This window comes from Dreissena polymorpha, chromosome 5 (assembly GCF_020536995.1).
Source record: "Dreissena polymorpha isolate Duluth1 chromosome 5, UMN_Dpol_1.0, whole genome shotgun sequence".
In the NCBI taxonomy this organism is placed as follows: Eukaryota; Metazoa; Mollusca; class Bivalvia; order Myida; family Dreissenidae; genus Dreissena; species Dreissena polymorpha.
The window spans coordinates 99,316,513-99,335,409 of NC_068359.1; the positions used below are offsets into that span (position 1 = coordinate 99,316,513).

Sequence of the window (18,897 nt, forward strand, 5' to 3'; positions counted from 1 at the left end):
CATATATATATATATATATATATATATATATATATATATATATATATATATATATATATGTATTATTAATATAATTAGGAACCGCTAATATCAGCTTGAGTTAAGCTGGAATAATATATATAGATATGTCCTCACTTCTCTCAAGAAGACAATGTTGGTATCTATTTTATTAAAATCATATTATTTCATCAGTATGATAAGAACAAACAAATGATTATGAATTTCTTCCTCGTACACATCATTTTCTCCGTCATTGTACAGACGTCTCTGTGATTCAACGGTTTTATTGTGATCCTGATATCTGGAACTAATGTAATAAAACGATAATAGTGTCATGTAACCTCTAAAATGTAATGTCGCCTAAACAAGCGTTTTGTTACCCTGATCATTATCACCAAGGTAAACAAGAATGGCGCCCGAAATTCAGTTAGAAATTTATGGTCTGGTTAATGACATTAACTTCCAGCGTGCTAGATTCTGTGCTCAGGTAATGTATACGTTTTTTGTTAAATCATGCAATTTGCTATGGTTTTAAGTTTAATTGCTTTCATGTGTCTGAGTAGTGATACATTTTCATCAAGATCACATGCTCATGAATTCAGGATTATGAATAAATACCAAGTTGGAGGGTATTACCGATGCATTAAGATTTAGAAAGTAATTTAAATCATATTTAAGTGAATACTAAAAAGTATTTTTTATTTGGTGAGTCGCTTGCATTTTTTAATATTTGTGAAGTGATTCAAGTTCATTTCCCTTGAACATGCGTAACTGTTAGTTCACAGTTGTTTATTTAGTTCATGTGTTATGTGATAAAAATGCAGACATTGAACTGATTTTTTTTAAGAAAGAAAATATTTTAATACATTTAAAAGCCTGCAATATCTCTCAATTCAACACAGTTGGAAGATCTGCCTACTGTTAGTATCTTATGTTCTTTCTTATTATGTAGGATTTACAGAACAAGAATCCGGATGTGTTCCCAAATGCTGTTGCAGAAGGAATGGTTGAGTTTGAATGGGACTTGTACATTGAAGCAAAAAGGAAGGTTTGTGAAATAAAAATTGGTGCTGAAAAGGCATTGTCCATAATTTATAAATATAAAGATTGATGAACACAACAGTTGTATAATGACCACGTGGCTTCTATAAACATTAACATATTGCAAAATCAACAACCATTAGTTAAAGGTAATTTGAGTATTTTATTATGGCTAGTGCTGCTTTCCAGGAGTTGCGAGGAGAAACATGGACATTTCAAGAGAAGGCAATTGCATTCCAAAATGGGAAGCTTATTGGTGGACCTGAAGACTTTATTAAATGGGCAGTGGAGAATTACAGCTATGAGGAATACAGACCCAAAGCACTTCTCCAAACACTTACAGAGGAAGCTTACAAAACATGTTTGAATGATAAAAACGTATGTTAATAAATCATAATGTAATTTATTTCAACATTCAACTTTTTAAAGTTTTTTTTCATGCTTAGAAATATTGTTTGTGGTTGTAAAAAATCCAAAGCTTTTTTAATTATTTGTATTATCTTCTTTCATATTTCATATTTGGTGCCTGTGTGCAATATGACCTAAAAAAGTTGCTATTATTTTTTTGGGCTTAACTGTTTAACCCAATTTTTTTTTCTTAACCCTTTACCACTTAGATACGTATTTTGACGCATTTGTAGTCCCTTAGAAAGTTAAATTTAATTAAAGACTTTTCTTACTAGATTCAAGTGTTGAAGGCTTCATTTCAAACCCTCTGATACTGATGAGCAGCAAACAGCATCAAACTTGAACTGACTGCGAGTTACTTGCAGGCTGTTCTGGTTCTATGCTGTTTGCACATTTTCACTTTGCTTCTGAGTGGGAAAGGGTTAAATGACCTTTTACATAAGGCCGGAGGACCCAAATTAATACACCTCTTTTATTCCATTGGTTTATTTGAACATTATCCCCCAGAACATTGGCAACATAAATGCGTCTTTGTAGTATATAATGTACACTGTTCAGTGTGAGGAGATGCACACTACTCTGCATTTTCATACGAAACTTAGACACACATTTTTGCCCAGCTACAATCACATATTGCCGGTTAATTCCATCGCCGAGACTTTCAGGGTCAGTTCTGGGTCAGTAAATTGTCAGGGGAAGATGGAATGTAATATCAATAAAACGCTTATGTTGATAACACAGTGCATGTATGTCTTCAATGTATCAAATTACACAAACTTTAGGGAAAGAAATGAATAAAACCCTTTTGTTGAATGCCATTTGTCTTGTATTGTGAGAAAAAACTACCCATATAGTTAAGTGTCCATGATAGAAAGGAAAGGGTTTAATAATCTAGCAACACATTAATGACCTATGCAAGCCAGAATAGGATATATATATAAATGCAGATATATACAAAACTTCACAAATAGTAAAATGTGCATAAAAAAAGGAAAGGGTTTAATTATCTAGCCACAAATTACTGACATGCAAGCCAGAATAGGCTACTGGCATTTGTTGCCAGTTTGCTATAAATGTAACAGTGTTACTTCAATTTTCTATTGGCAAGTACCGTGGTTTGATGTTCCATTTACAAAATTCCATGATATTTTTTAAGACCCACATCATGCGAAAATGGGTCTTATGCATCATTCTGCCAGCCTAGCCTCAGCCCAGCCTCCACATCCATGCAGTCATGTCAGGATATGCATACTGAATTGGCTACTCTGGAGATATCACGAAACCTTGCCTGGGCTGGGCTTGAGCTAAGCTGATCGCATATTGCATAAGACAAATTTTCGCATGACACAGATGGAACAGTGTGAATGTGTGGAAAGAAAACTGCGTCTTCATAAAATATAAAATATGTTTCTATGACGAAGAAATAAATTCATAATAAACCATGAAAAGACACATAATTTTATGATGTTATCTATGAAAGTCAGGATATACCCCCAGTATCTTTTTTAAAAGATATTTCATGTTACTATTGTTCTTATTCAGAATATCAATAAAAGTTTACTGTTTTTATTTCTAGAGAAAAAACTCAGTAAGTTGTAAGCATGTTTAGTCATTCAATAATAATAAAAATAATAATATCATTTTTTTGAATGGTATTTGTGTGCAACTAAATTTAAATTATAATATTAAGTATTATTATACTAATCATATTAATGACCATGATGATGATGATACAAATAATAAAAGTAATACTACTTATAATAGTAATAATCATAATAATATAAGTACTTATTAGAAGTTATAGGATATTTTGGAATTTCATTTCAGTGTGCAATTATATATTTTTTATGAATATTTGAACAAAAGAGAAGTATATGCCTGTTTTTCGTCAACATTGTTTATTTTTTATCCACTGATTCTTCTTTAAGCATGAATTTGTCTACATGGACATTGCGATAGGAAACGAGCCTGCCGGGAGACTGGTTTTAGAGGTAACAACCTCAAACATACAAACATAGGGGATTTATGTTTATTTAAGTCATTTTATCATCAATGGAATAGGGAGGCATTTAATAGTTACATGTTTAATACTGAGCATTATTATTGTGTTATGATAAATTAGCTGACCTAAAAACACAAGAATTGAAGTATAATTGACAGTAAAAAGAAATAGTTACTTCATTAAGTAAAATGTACTCTAGCCAATATGCATTTTTTCTCAAAATAATTTGTGTCCACAAATGAGATTTTTATATGATAATCTTATACTTGTGTATTGTTTCTATTTTCCCTAAATTGAAATCTCATTGTTATGGAGAAAAACTTTGACTCTGAAAGCTCTGGTAAATGATTATTTCTTGTTTGCAGTTGTTTAGCGACATAGTGCCAAAGACTTGTGAGAACTTTAAAGCTTTGATCACTAGTGAGAAGGGCAAGTCTCCAACCACAGACTACAACCTGCAGTACAAGAACTCGCTGTTCCACAGGATTGTTCGCAATGGCTGGATACAGGGTGGAGGTGAGGACATGTTTTCTCCACGTTCTAATATGTCTAGCAGTGCTGTATCATCAATATGTGAATGTGTCAAAATATCTTGGGTTACTTGTATAATGAAAGGTTAAGTAAATCCATATAACCAGTTGCAAAAATTCAAGACACATGTATCGTATTAAAAAAAGCTAGATCACTTTATCATGACTGCCTTAGAATACACTACACCCCCAGAAAATAAGACAAATTACATTCCTGGAGTTGTATTGCTATTTTATTTATAGCAATGGTATCATAAGCATTCTCTCCACTCACAGAGAGTATTGCTATTTAAGTCAGGAAATTTATTTTAACACGTATTTTATGTAACTACATGTACAGCCAGAACAGCCTTTGTGATCAGCTATGTTTCGATTGCAGATATATACCATGGTAGAGGGAATGGAGGGGAATCAATATTTGGTCCAGTATTTGAAGGTTTGTTTGTTTCTTGTGTGAAGATATAACAATTTGAAGAGTAATGATTTTAGCCTACATAATTTGTTACAAAGAATGTACTGTTTGTTTTATACATTATGTGATTTTACATTTATGATTGATTTGTGTTCGAGTCTGCGTTGATATTTATAACGATTCTAATGCTATTCATAACTTTTGGTTAAAATGTGTGAACTAAAATTTGGGTTGCTTTCAGATGTGTGTATGACACATAGTAACTTGGAATTGTATTTCAATGTATGTGTCAGAATCTTCAAATAAGGCTATCTTGGATTCATATATGCGGTGATTCTTCCAAATCAGCTATTATATTGATAAAATGAATTGAACTTTGCCCATTGCCTATTTGATATGTACAGCTTGTTGAACTTGTTGAACACCCAGCAAGGCTAGGGATTTCAGGAGTATAAGAGCATCAAGTATGGCAAGTTAGCCAGGACCCATATATTTAAGAAGCTTCTTAAGGGAATTTTAAGGAAATTCTTTTTATTTGTAAAAAGCCATGTCTCTTGCTATTTCGTGGATGGATCCTACATGATTGAAACAAGTAAATACTGCTTAAATAATTGGTAGTGTATCAATTTGTAAGCAGAAAATTTTAGATTTGGAATATAAAGTCGTATCTGAAGTTGTAACTTTAATAAGACTTAAGTTAAGATTTACTTCAAGAGCATTGTTCATACCAGCCCATGTGTCTTTTAGACGAAGTACCCATTTGCTTTATTGAATTTTATTCAGCCGCTTTAAGGATTAAAAGTCTGGTCACTATAATAACTAAGTTTCCACATCGAATGAACTATCCTTATAGTTCCGAAAATTGTTTCTGTAAGGGGATGCAATTCGATGTTTTAGTTGTCCCGATATCGTTGTGGATTCTCCTTCTTTTGTACCAAAGATTTGTAGCAATATTGTTGAAATATTCGGTTATTTAATATTATACGAACCTGTACATAATGACTTGACTGTGAGTCTTGGCTCCAGCTGACAGTCCGATCTTAACAATTTACAGCGTTCTTATTTCGGTCAGTGTTTTGACATACGCATCCTTTTTTTAAATAAATGCATACGTTGTCTGGTCTTGATCACACTGAAGCCTCGGTCGCAAACCATTGTGTCAAATTCAGACCGAAGACCAAACCCCAGAGTTTGAGAACGAAATACGAACGCATGTGTTTTAATGCGCTTTTAGAATACTTACGTATATTGTGCATCTTTCATAGAGACAATGAGTGTTGGTTCCGCGTCTGCAAAGCGTTTTTATATCAGCAAGATCTGCAAATCGTAAGTTTAATGTAGAGACTCATTCAACGCATAAATATCGCGAGATCAGAGCAAGTTATTCTTACGGACCCTGCGAGACAGAAACGAATTTTTGACAAAACAACAAACATTATGAATTGTTTAAGAAGAGTCTAAGTGGGTACAAGTAGATGCAACTTACTTTTAATATAAAATGTACGTCAGTAAGATACTTTCAGTTTAATTTTTCAATTGAAATATAAATCGTCTACTTGCATAATTCTACAATAAGAATGAAGAAATGGACCGAAAAACGTCTACAAAATAAAGAAAGCATGCAGATAATCATTTTTTTCATTCGAATTTCATATAGCCATTGGATCACATACACAACTTGCAGAGAACTTGAAATGTCAGTTTTAGTAACGCCGCCGTGTCGTTTACCCTGAAAGAAAACAACACAAGGTATAAGAATGAAGTTCGTAAGCGCATCGACTAGCATTTGCAAAGGGAAAACGTAGGATACCCGTAAGTTGATTGAACGCTGCCCGCACGGTGGATTATAGACGCAAGGCCGCCGACGTATTAACAAATGCTCTTGAGCTTACTTGTCAGTTGCTTCGGTGACCTTGAAATCAAGGAAAATGCGCATGTCCTGCGTACGATCGACACACGTATTTGACAACAACCTCCTCGCAAGATCGACGTATGCCCGTCGTAATGTGATTGCAACAGCTTGTATCCAACTTCTGCTCTTAAGATTATACTAGCTGAATGTTTATCCGAAGATTGGCATAATCGAATGTACTAGTATAGGAAATATATTCTAAAATACTACTGTTTCCAAAAAGTTCATCATTATGTATGTAATTTGAATAACCAGTCGAACAGTAGATCTTCTTATGTTAAATCCCGCTCACATATATAATTTCTCGTTACAGACGAGAACTTCGCGGTGCCGCACTCGAGACGGGGCGTGATCGGCATGGCCAACAAGGGCCGCCACACGAACGGCTCCCAGTTCTACATCACCTTCACTCCCGCACGATGGATGGACACAAAATATGTCGCATTCGGGTAGGTTTTGAAGAAACACATACGACATATTACAGTACATAAGGACGGGATTTATTCCTATACTTTCTCGTGTAATATTTTGTTTGAAAGCAGATCTAACATTTGATGCTATACATATATAACGTGATATCCCGAGGGGTGTATACACGCGTCTAACCCACATCCACAAAAATGCTCAAATGATGACAAAATGAGTAAATATATTTTGATTGATGAAAAAGAATTGGGATATATAACAAACGCAAGTTAGCATGTCACTTTGCATTTCACGACTTTCGAGTAACCGATCTCAATTAGGTGATCGAGGACATGCGTTTAAATAAATATGAGCCTCGCTCTGGGAAAACAGGGCTTAACACATGTTCTTTCCGACTAGACAGGATATGCGTTTAGAAGAGACACCATTTAAACGAAAAATCCATGAAAGCGGAACAGCGCAGTCTTATCCGGGGCGACACTTAAAGCACATTCATGTAGCCCGGTTTTTGGCTTACATATTTTGGTTACCGTAACCTTTTGCAGGCAGGTGATCGAGGGCACAGAGACGCTTCAGAAGATGGAGGCTGTCGAGACGATGAACGAGCGTCCAAACACCGAGATTAAGGTCACCGACTGCGGTGTCTGCACCTACGAGTTCTAGGCGCGCAGTTCTCACTGTTTGCTGCCATCGCAACTCTTTTTACCAACTGTCTTAGGGGAAATTTCATTTGAAGCCTTCAGAAACTGTTTAAGCTTCCCTGGGTGCATCGTTCGACAGTGTTGCACGCAATTTTATTTGAAGCTACTTACATGGTGTTATTTGTAAATGATCGAAACTGATATGTTTTTTTTAATTAAACAAATACATAAAATTGATCGCATGAGTATGCTTCGTACACACTAATGTTACCGTTCTTGTTCTTTAGTGACTGTAATAGTCGTCTATGTATTTGTATTTTGTCAAAATAATAGAATGATATAAAAAGCTAGGTGTTGTTCCTTAGAAATTCATTTAATAAGGATACAATTAGTATTTGCCTTGTTACAGAAATACGGAAATAAACAAATACACATTAATCAACCAAATGCAAACATGGATGTGGAAATTTTCTTTCCTCACTCAATTGGAATTTAGAAACGTTTAATATCCATATCATGTCATCATAGTTACACAGTTATTGGGCGAATATTCAGATGTAAATCGTACCAAATATCGTTGCATGAACAAGGAAGTAACACGGCAAACTCCAATAGGAAAGTGCATTATAAATCACAGCGTTTGGGCAACATCAAGACAAGCATTTGTAACACTTAGGTAAATAAAACTTGAATATCAACAGGTGGTGCCCACGTATAGCAAATGTGTTCCAAAATAAAATACATATGTATGTAGATTAAAGTAAGGTTTAAACAAAATGCACGGAACAATTATAAGCTATTTTTAGAAAAGGATTTATTAACCGAATCATAAAATCGCATTATCAATCGAAACACAGTCTAGATACACACTTGAAAGGGCTGAACTCGAACTTAACTTGTTGTTCGACTGCTTAACGTCTTTCATGTCATATAAACACATACTTAATATTTAATTATTTAATTTGATCTGTACCTTATATGACATGAAATAAATAACAACAACACTGATTTCAGAATGTCAATTATATTTAAAGGTGTCGCGCATTATTATCAAATTATCGCAATCGGGCATACGTGTTAATTAAGCGTTTATTAGCGTTTATTGTATTCTATTTGAAAGCATTTGCATTTTGTTTGGGAATTATCAAAGCGCTCGTGGTTTTGTGTGTGATTTTGGAAAACTGGCATTAGTTATTTTATAATAGCTGGAAGAGGAGTTTCAATTTTTGGTGGCCAAGTCCGGATCCGTCTATGCTAGCATGCTTAATCTAATAACTTGCAAATATCCTTTAAGTGTTAACATGTTTGTTAAGACGTGTTTTTGTTTCAGATACTATAATGATTCTAGGAATAACAATGGAATATACATTGAAGCCATAAATATTGAGAGTTGAGAATAAGACGTTTGGTTTATTTAATAAGGACGACACACTTAACTTGTACAATGATTTTTCAACATTAAGAAGACTTTTGTTTTATTTGTTTATAAAGAAATGAAGAATATAAAACATTGTCTGTCATTAACACATACAATAAACATTTATTTGAACATAAAAAGACCATTCATTATCATATATGTCCTTAAATTATTGTGTTCCCTTGTTTCAAATATCCTATTGTTAGTTGTGGACACTCGAGCGTTTCTTCAGCTCACTGTCACATAGCAAGATGATCGTAATCATCGCTAGGCACGTGCTTTTCAATGCTAGTATTTTTTGGTCCGACATGACAATAATTGTCGACCGAGTCAGTTCTAGCTCTCTGTATGTTCACAATGTTATAATATCTGCTCTTCCCCGATGCCGTATCATCCTCAATCGAAATGTGCGAGTACTCATCCGAACACAATACGCCGCTGTCGCCATCACATTTTGTTTTGCCTTGTTTGAGCTTAATATGATTGTATATGTGTATAGGTAGTTCCGTGTTTTTCGATGCCACATCCGTTTTACCGTTCGCTACACAAATAGAATCATATGTTCTAGACTCATTGGACGTGGCTGTGATTACCTGTTCTATCAAAGGTTGTAGACGAAAATAAGGATGACATGTATCTGCTTCATCATTAGAAAGTTTAATGCCTGATTTTAACAAACCTTTAGGCTTGTTCTTGAAGGCTAACGCTTCATTGTTGGACTCCACATATCTATCGTATGGCGTGAATGCATAGCTGTAGTTGCCCGGAGGTACTGACACCGCGTACTCCACGCTGCCTTTGGTGATGTGAGAGACGTGGGCCATCGTCTTACAGTCGCACTCGTTGTTGACAACAGCTTGCATTGCCAAGTTTTCAAAGCCTAATCGGTCGATAGCGGAAGGCCTTCTTACAGTGTTGGTTTTATTTTTAGCTGCATGAGTCGATTTCCCTGGTCGTTTTTTCCTTAAACATTTGCAATACATAGATATAATTGCACTGCTAATTGTCCCCTACCGGTTTCACCGGAGGGGACTTATGGTTTGCGCTCTGTGTGTCCGTCAGTCTGTCACACTTTTCTGGATCCTGCGATAACTTTAAAAGTTCTTAATATTTTTCATGAAACTTGAAACATGGATAGATGGCAATATGGACATTATGCACGTCATTTCATTTTGTTCCTTCGTCAAAAATTCTGGTTGCTATGGCAACAAATAAAAAAATAATCTGACAATGCTGGAATTTCTGACAATGGTGGAGCCGGTAGGGGGCATATATTGCTTGGCAATAGTCTTGTTATGTATAACATGACATATTTATTTAAAAAAACAAAAAAACAAATGGCGGTTGAATATAAATAAATACGACAAAAGAATTTACGCATGCAACCGTTGTTTCTCTCATGTATATTTTGAACTCACCTTCTATATAGGAACACGACAATAAAAATAACGATACTCAAAACGACGGTTGCAGAGCACCCAGTTGCCACGTATACAATGAGGTGCGTATTAGAATTAGTTGCCGCTGAAACAAAAACTGAGACATTTCCCACTTCTGTGATTCGAAATTAATTGTCATTTTACATGTGCAATGAACGTATACAACTATGATTACACTTTACAGCCAATATAAAAAATGTGAGGATAAGTTTGAAATTATATGCACATATATTTAGAAATGTGAATGTGGAAATACCAGATGCTGAATTGATGTACTTAGAAGAACTTGACAGCGTAAGTGACATATATGATGTGCCCATGACAACAGATGCGGATGCAACTGTTGTATCACGTCGATTTGTTTGCATTGGTGTTGCATTCGTCTCGGGCTCGTGATTAATTAGTGTTGTCATATATTCAGAAAAAGTTGATGGAATCACACCGGTTGTTGTCGTGTTAGTAGACTCGTTACTGCATGTTATTTTTGTTCCGCTCTCTTCGTCGAATAAACAAATAATAAATGCCATTTTAATATAAGTAGCATCCATTATAATAATACCTTACATTAAATAGTGAAAAATACTAATATTAATGAATTTTGATATACTAAATACATGACTTAAGCTTACCTTTTATGTCTACTCTTAACCAAAGACGCTGGAAATATTCATCAAAGCTGATAATGACATTTGTGACATTCACGTGGCTGTGAACAATGTTCGGCGTATTTTCCTCTTCGTAGACTTTATTATCCAAACGTAATAAACTATTTGAAATATTTGACTTTTGACCCTCATTCGAATAAAAATCTCTGAAAAAGTCTTCAACGCTCAGTTCCGTTGACCCGTTGATACTACAGCTGCATGTCCCGGCTACTAATGGACGCTGAAGAACCAAATGTCTGACATCACCTTTGTTCATGACTTTCGTTAGGTTATTACACACGTCTAGTTTGCTGTACACTGTAATTTTATAAAAAAAACATGTGCATTTCAGTTTTTCTGCAAATGATTATTTAGTAGATATGTCTGTTGAGTACAACGTGTTTTAAAATATGGCCATATGCTTACCAAATATACACTTGTATTGAACGCTGATGACAATATTATACTGCTGTAAGAACCACAGTGAACACCAGTGTTGAAAGGAACAGCTACTAAGTATGAAGTCCTCGTGAAAGTCATATCTACCATCCGATGCGTTGATAATGTGCTCGGGTTGTGGATTAAAACATTCCGTGCATTTATTTGGAATTTGAGCTGTGGATTTTACAAACGTTATTTTTATAACATTGATGAGCTTATCAACTGAACAAGCTAAGTCGAAATCGCCGCTACATTGTTGTTTTCCCTCCTTGGAAATTGTCATACATGCATATTGTTTAGTTTCGACATTGGAGCCGTAGGCTGTAAAGTGAAAAAATGAGAAATTATAATCCGCATGGAAATACACTGGAATTTAAACATATCAAAATCTGTGTTCTCTGTTACATACTTTTCACAGAAATGATTATTGGATATTGTATAGTATATACTTACTACAGGTTATTAAACAATACAACATAAATACCACATACAGCAGGTAATCAAATAATGTTTAAACAAAAACATCGAATAGATGAATAGATGTTAAATCAAACTTTCGAATAATTCCAGGTAGCTACGAATTTGTTTCAACAATATCTCAACAGCGTCCCTTTTCGCACGTAGGCGATCCGACAATATAATGCATCACGAAAGCAATCTTTCAGATTCCCAAGACCAAAGATTTTATGTTAATTATGTAAACATGTATTCAGCGTTAGAACACTGTGGGCAGCCATTTTCATGAAGCATTCAAAGTTATGTCAATAATAGACTAATACGACTACACAAACTTGCACAACCATACTCTGTTTTGTACAAATAATTTAATGCATTTTACATGTGTTTACATATACTGCCAAATCCTCACAGCCAATGCATTCGATCTTGTCTCTTGGATATTAATACTTGTTTAATCGTGCAAAATTAATTTCCCTTAATCACCTTTAAATACAGTCATTCAGTATTCAAAGGTCCGTTATTTAAGACTGAATTTTTTTATTTGAATTTCGAATGTTATATTGCCATGATTCGTGTATTCGTTTATACATGAGTAAACATACTGCCGGTAACAAAACGTCAAATAAATAAGTCTTTTTACAAATCAAACTTACCACTTAAAAAAAATCCTACCATAAAAACCACAGACAGCATATTTAAAACAACCGTTTCACTCGTTTAACATAGAACTTTAATGAAAATACTCAACATTAACTAGAAAGTTGAATACTTCCCTATTTTTATCAGATAAGTTTCGGGAGGGATTATCAGTTTCAAGTGCTGGACACCAAATGTATTAGCCGGATGAAAAACAACTTGTCAAATATCCATCCTTATAAATCGCTATCGATATGTAGAATCTAAGTGTTATATCTAGAATCTAAGTGTAAATATTAAGTATAAAAATGGCGGGTAACATTACTCACTTTTTTGGTCGGTAGAAGATGATGACAGTGGGCAATAAAGATTGGGCTAGAACTACAAAAAGGATGTTTTATGTACATGAACATCAAAACATTTATCTGCTTTTGTAAATATGCCATATGATATGTCTTTTTTTCTTGTATTAATATAAATGCAATATTTTGAGTGTTTTATTGATCTGCAGCTGCACTAGTCAGCTTATCAAACATCTTAACAAATCGCGATATCCTTCATTTATGATAATTAATCAATAGCAAAATAACAAAACACAATAAGATCATTATTGCTGGTATTCAAGTTTTGAGACCTGTATAATTTGTGTACTGAATGTGCGAGAGCAATGCTTGGCAGTGGAATGTTGTATATGTATGCTTGTATTCAAGACAAACATGGCTATTAATTGTACACAACAGCGCCAAGATAACAATCGTGTGCAACATGTCTGTGTAAACTTCAAAAACAATAATGTTAAAGGTATTGACAACAAATAGGATGTATTAAAGTGTATTTAATTCTTAACTTAATACTCCGGAAAATGAAAAAAACAACAACAACACAACACCACATAAGACACAGTCGCACATCAATTTAACACACATAATTGGGCATATAATAACCAAGATTACCACCAAACGCAAGATAGCTTACCTATACCATTAAAAGGAAATGCTCATGAATATTTGTATGTAAGACAACTGACCATTATGAAATAATACCAGAAATCATTAATCGTAATACGTTCAACTTGAATTAAATGAAAAGTAAGTGACCCGTCATAAGTTACGACGCGAAAAGGAAGAATGCCAGTATAGAAATGGTTAGATTTAGTCTATTGCTGTCATGTGACATGTGGCATAACAGCGATTTCTAAATAAGCTATGGTGAAGGTAGTTACAACAGATATAGTCCCAATTATAAATTTAAATTGAATAATGTGTTACCACACAGGCTGACAAAACCCACTCTTTTTTATCTCGAACACATGTTCACAGTTTATATTCTCTATTAAAGCAAAATATTTAATAGACTAAAATCAACCAGTCCGATGAGAAAGGTACAGTATTCTGAAGATGTCTGTACAAACTAAATATGTAATTCTGAGTGAATATCTGCCTTATTGGCAACACGTGATTTTGTACTATATTTCACATTTAAACTAAGTCTCTTAAAGCAAACTAAAACAAAGTGCGGCATTAAACAGTTATCATCGAAGCCAACGTTGCTTTCACCCAGTGATGAGATTGTTAAGTTAAATGCCAGTTTTGTTATTGATGCTGTTTTTCGAAATATAGACTGTTTGTTTTGACAGACAAAAGGTATTTAACTTATAACAGCAGTGTCCGAATTTATAAAACAACCATGTTAAAATAATATTTTCTACTACTGCCTTTAGTCTTTTCATCATACGATCAGGTATATTATAACACATACTCAAACGTTTTAACAATCAATCTCCAAAACAGAACAATAGAGACAAGGTTGTTTTTTTTAAATTTACAATACAATTGAAAAGAGCAGCCACATTTTCCAATTCTTCACTTATTAACGAAAATTATGTTAGTAGATAATTCATCTTATATATAATATATTGTAAATTATAACGCAAGGACATGACGGATTTTGCTGCTTTTTGGGTTAGGATAGTTTGGTTAATTTAAAAAATAAATGTTTCGCAACTGCAGTCCATTATCCAGGCGTTTTTCAGTACAGCATATCGAAGTACTTGCCTGGTTTATATAATGGTGTTCGACGATTTGCAAGTTATCGAATCATTTAAACAAGGAAAAATTGAAAAATGGCGAAGAGTAATCATTTTATTAGTTGTGATAATATTTTGTTACATTTTTTCATCTGCAATATACCGTTATTGATTTTTATATAATTTCGTTTTACCATTTCACGTTTCTATGATTCTTATATAATTCGTAGATTTTTATCTTTATGAGCTATTCGTCATTATATCCGCAGGAATCAAGAGGAACAATTTAATATCAAAATTTCATATTTAATGAAAATAGTGTATTATTTAGTTTATAAGAATACAAGAATAAGTTACTGTATCTATGTACATGTATTGTTTGGTTGTAAAATATCGCTCTTGTAATTGTAATAATCGTATGAAAAACAAGAAAGCATTTACATGCATTTTTATATGTACGTTTTCATATGTACGTTTGATTAATATAAAGGGGACTCCCAGATGAATGCATCAGGTGAAACCCCTAATATGTCATAAACAAGACAGTGTTTCATAAAATTATGTATTATATCATAAAGACAACTTGATTTCAATTTATTTGCTCAACAAACATTTGAAAAGATATGGATTGTTAAATGTGATTAATTACAGCATGATAGCTATCAAACAAACTCTTTTTAAAACACAGTTTTCTTTAACAAAATGTATATAAACATTTGGCTGCAGGGAAGCGAAATGATAATCATAAAGTTGTTTGTAGAAGATGAACCTTCTGCAAATGCATTAATGGTCAACACATTTCTTCTTCAGAGTCCTGTCGGTGGCATACATAGATATGTCTTTGCAAAGAAATTTTGAGGAATAAAACTTCAACCTTAATTTTTCTTTCCCTTAAACCCCTTAAAACTTTAACAAAGCATTTTTAAATAAGGCTTTAAGATAAATATTCATTGCATTAATGTAAAAATATATTAAAATGGCAGTTATTATGTAATGTCATATGATTGTGCGTTTTAAAGCGGTGACCCCAGTTTTATTGATATTCATATTGTATTCATTTCTTTGTGTTTTTGTTTATTGTCCAGTGCTTTAATTAGTGCTTTCAGGCCGTTTTACAACTGTTTACTTAATAACAGACCTCTTGGTAAGATATAAAGGGTTATGTACTGCTGATGCATCTGGCCCCGTGTTCACAAAGCAAATTGAAATCGATTTTCGATGTCAGTAAAAAGTTTTGTGAACACGGGTCCTGAAGTTTGTGTTAGTATTTGTTTACATCGGTGTTTAAGTTTTGTTTCTATATATAGCCCCAGGAATTTACCATTTATACTTACGCTCATGGATATTGAAGTTCTTTTTAAACGCTCATCTATGCGTCTGTATAGTAGTCAATGTCCGCAATAATGAGGTATTATCCGCGTTAGTATGTCAACGTGATAGCATGTGTTTTATTCTGCGTAACGTTAAGCAATGGTTTGAAGTATATTAACATCCAATAAAATGCGATGAAAATTTCTCGCCAGTAAGACCGAATTAAAAATTGCTAAATATTCATAGGCTAATTTGAAAAACAAATATGGAGGCAGCATATATTGTGACATTGTAGTCCAAATACAGCGACATTCAACTTCATATTTAAACCTGCCTTACACCAGCGACAAACATATTTTTAATGCTTAATATTTTATCACCATGGCACACCATTTAAGATATTTTTGTTCAGTTATGTTCTTATCATAATAAATGTTTCTTTTTTCAAATAAAAGTAAATGAATGTAAAAAATAGGTCTGGTATTGCAAATAAAACGTTTAATTAATTATTTAAAATACATAATGTTTTTCCCATGAATATGCAAAACACAAAAGTGAATGGTAAGTAAATGAATGATAATTATATACTTATTAGTTGGTACAAGAATGCAGGAAATGTTAACTAATCAATGAAAACATTATTGAAGAAAAAAATTGTCCGTTTAATTTACAAATAAAACATAAAAAACCTACTCGGAAAATAGTTCACAGAACTCATTGTAAAACGTGTTATCATATGACATATGTTGAATCTATGTGTGGTATTAAATATGCGCACTACAGAAGGTACACTATTCGTATTTCATAATTGTACTTCCATCTAGATGCGTCACAAAAATGTAGTTGTTATTTAACAATTAATTAGTTTGTAGAACCGTACCCACTCTACTCCAATTAGATACCAGATATGAGAAATTTAAAGCAACCTAAACAAAATGTAATGGCTTCAGTAAAATGAGTACGTCATGGCCAGAGTCTGTCTTTTGTTTTCGATAATGATACTTTGTTTACCTCGTCCATAGGTATGTGCAGGTCGAGGTCATCCTGCTCCATACCGTACATATATTTTTATGTTAGTATGAGTAAACAGTTTTGTAATCAAGTGTTAGAATATAATATCCTTATACATACGTATACACTAAATCATCTTTTTAAGTTTAAACATCTTAAAAAAGCAAATAAAGTATATTATAAAAAAGAAGAGCAAATGTAGTGTTATGTAAAGCATATGCACAAACTAATTTCATTGTGGAAGTATAAAAAGGCTTCGGACTAGTGACAATTTTATTAAGTACTGGTACCTGGGATCTTTCAAATGGTTGATTGTGTAGTTTTAAAAGGATGAAAATTATATTCATATTATGATATTGGTTTAGCAATCAAACTTACAATTGCCCAAGATTGTAGTTCTGTTTCATGACACTTAACATAGTTTTGGATTTTAAAAGACATAGCCAGGCTCATTTTTAGCCCTTGTATGGATGGAACTATCCCTTTTCTCTGACATAGGAATATATATTTTTCTTTAATTCTAGCATAAGAATATTTATATCAGTCATATTACTTTTTGTACTTCCCAATATCATTGTTTTACAACATTTTCTGAGTGTTTTTGCACATAATGTGCACATAAAAATTCAACGTCATAATTCACAATTCTCTGTGTAAAACAGCAATCCCAAAACAGATGTTTTATAGTTTCCACATTTTCTTTTCAAAAAGTGCACAAGTTATCCTGCACAATATTCTTTTTATACAATAGAGATTTAGTTCCTAGGATTCTATGTACTATTCTTGTTTGAAACCATTGAGTGTAAGTATTTTTGGAAATATTAAATACGAGACTGTGTACGTTTTTCCATTCAATGTTGTTGAAAAAAGTATTCCACTTTGTTTGGCAAGTCGGTATATCAGAATTGATAATAAAACTTTTATAAACATTTTGGTTTGGGGTTGCATAAAAACTATGCTATTCAAGTAAGACGATATAAATGCACATTCTGTAATTGGCTTTTTAATATCTTGGAAGTCGGAGTGACTGAGAAAATTTTTGACAGTTCTAATCAATCCTTTATAAAATAAGAAGTTGATCTTTGTGCCAATATAATTTTCTAAAATAGATTGTTGTACAAATTTTCCAGAGGTGTTTACAATATCCCTAACAAATCGAATTCCATTGTCATACATGAATTTATTATATATACTACTAAGGCCTATTTTAAAATTGTGATTATAAAATAAAGGCATGTTGAGTATATCTTCACACTTGCAAACAACGTTCTTACTAATATACATAATGTGGCATGTTAGAACATCTTTCCAAAAACTATTCTTTAATACTTTACAATTTTTCTCAGCATAATCTTTTCCTACATTCATCATTTTTTAACATCAAATATTGAATAAACAAGTTGAACACATTTTCCAGTGCATAAGACAACTTTTCTTAACCATGTTAGTTACATAGTTTTTTCAAATGCATATACATCTATCATAGATACTCCTCCCTCCTCAAACGATTGAATAGCAATACTATGTTTGATTTTTGGCCATTCCAAACAAAATTATCGAACATGGTGTTAATTTGTTTCAATATTTTCTCTCCTGGGCTAGGAAGCGAGATATATAAGTGAGTTAGTAGGGGAAGTAATACTGTTTTTATGTCAGTTATTTTTCCTAGGGGGGGGGGGGGGGGGGGGGGGTAAATTTCTTATATGCCAAAATTGTATAGTATTTTGTAATTTAGTTATTTTATTTGCAGACAGAGTCTGTCTTGATAGCATGCGTATTTGGGTTAAATAGACATTCTTGGCATAGCTTTCCATTAAAGTGTTTGGACCAGAATGACGAAGAGCTTGGCAACGTTTCTGATGAACTGTTCAAGCGTCTTTGGTTGAGTGTCATTATCAAAGATAATTTTGCAAAGTAAGTATTTCGCATACATGCCTGACAAAAACATGTACATAGTTGGTATATTTAAAGTAATATTGTTTCATAATATTGTATTTATATATTTTTAATATATTTGTATTACATCTAGTGCATGGAACCCAGATCTGGCGTATAAATAGCAAATATACGACACCCACGTTTACGTATCCTGTGTCCTATCATAAAATTGACAGAATCTATGATCCAATCAACCAAAGACA

At 33.2% G+C, this 18,897-nt stretch overlaps 2 protein-coding genes across 2 annotated transcripts; one reads left to right on the forward strand and one right to left on the reverse strand.

The window, feature by feature from the left end:
* Window positions 1-365: 365 nt before the first annotated feature.
* Window positions 366-7,720, forward strand: LOC127831922 (probable inactive peptidyl-prolyl cis-trans isomerase-like 6). The gene is made up of 8 exons (XM_052357005.1): window positions 366-487; window positions 953-1,048; window positions 1,231-1,419; window positions 3,378-3,440; window positions 3,817-3,967; window positions 4,361-4,417; window positions 6,619-6,754; window positions 7,277-7,720. The coding sequence occupies exons 1-8, from the start codon at window positions 410-412 to the stop codon at window positions 7,392-7,394; spliced, it is 888 nt and encodes a 295-aa protein (XP_052212965.1). The 5' UTR covers window positions 366-409; the 3' UTR covers window positions 7,395-7,720.
* Window positions 7,721-8,610: 890 nt separating this feature from the next.
* Window positions 8,611-12,479, reverse strand: LOC127831921 (uncharacterized). The gene is made up of 6 exons (XM_052357004.1): window positions 12,426-12,479; window positions 11,299-11,634; window positions 10,858-11,190; window positions 10,485-10,724; window positions 10,208-10,313; window positions 8,611-9,752 (listed from the first exon to the last, which is right to left on the reverse strand). The coding sequence occupies exons 1-6, from the start codon at window positions 12,463-12,465 to the stop codon at window positions 9,029-9,031; spliced, it is 1,779 nt and encodes a 592-aa protein (XP_052212964.1). The 5' UTR covers window positions 12,466-12,479; the 3' UTR covers window positions 8,611-9,028.
* Between the last annotated feature and the right edge of the window lie 6,418 nt (window positions 12,480-18,897).

What these genes read in the sequence shown, in the direction of transcription:
- LOC127831922 (XM_052357005.1), top strand. Translation starts at nt 410, where the DNA reads ATGGCGCCCGAAATTCAGTTAGAAATTTATGGTCTGGTTAATGACATT. An exon ending in GTGCTAGATTCTGTGCTCAG is followed by an intron (nt 488 to 952) that starts GTAATGTATACG and finishes CTTATTATGTAG; the next exon opens with GATTTACAGAACAAGAATCC. An exon ending in CCGGGAGACTGGTTTTAGAG is followed by an intron (nt 3,441 to 3,816) that starts GTAACAACCTCA and finishes TCTTGTTTGCAG; the next exon opens with TTGTTTAGCGACATAGTGCC.
- LOC127831921 (XM_052357004.1), bottom strand. Translation starts at nt 12,465, where the DNA reads ATGCTGTCTGTGGTTTTTATGGTAGGATTTTTTTTAAGTG. An exon ending in TCAATACAAGTGTATATTTG is followed by an intron (nt 11,191 to 11,298) that starts GTAAGCATATGG and finishes ATAAAATTACAG; the next exon opens with TGTACAGCAAACTAGACGTG. An exon ending in GTACATCAATTCAGCATCTG is followed by an intron (nt 10,314 to 10,484) that starts GTATTTCCACAT and finishes TTTTTGTTTCAG; the next exon opens with CGGCAACTAATTCTAATACG.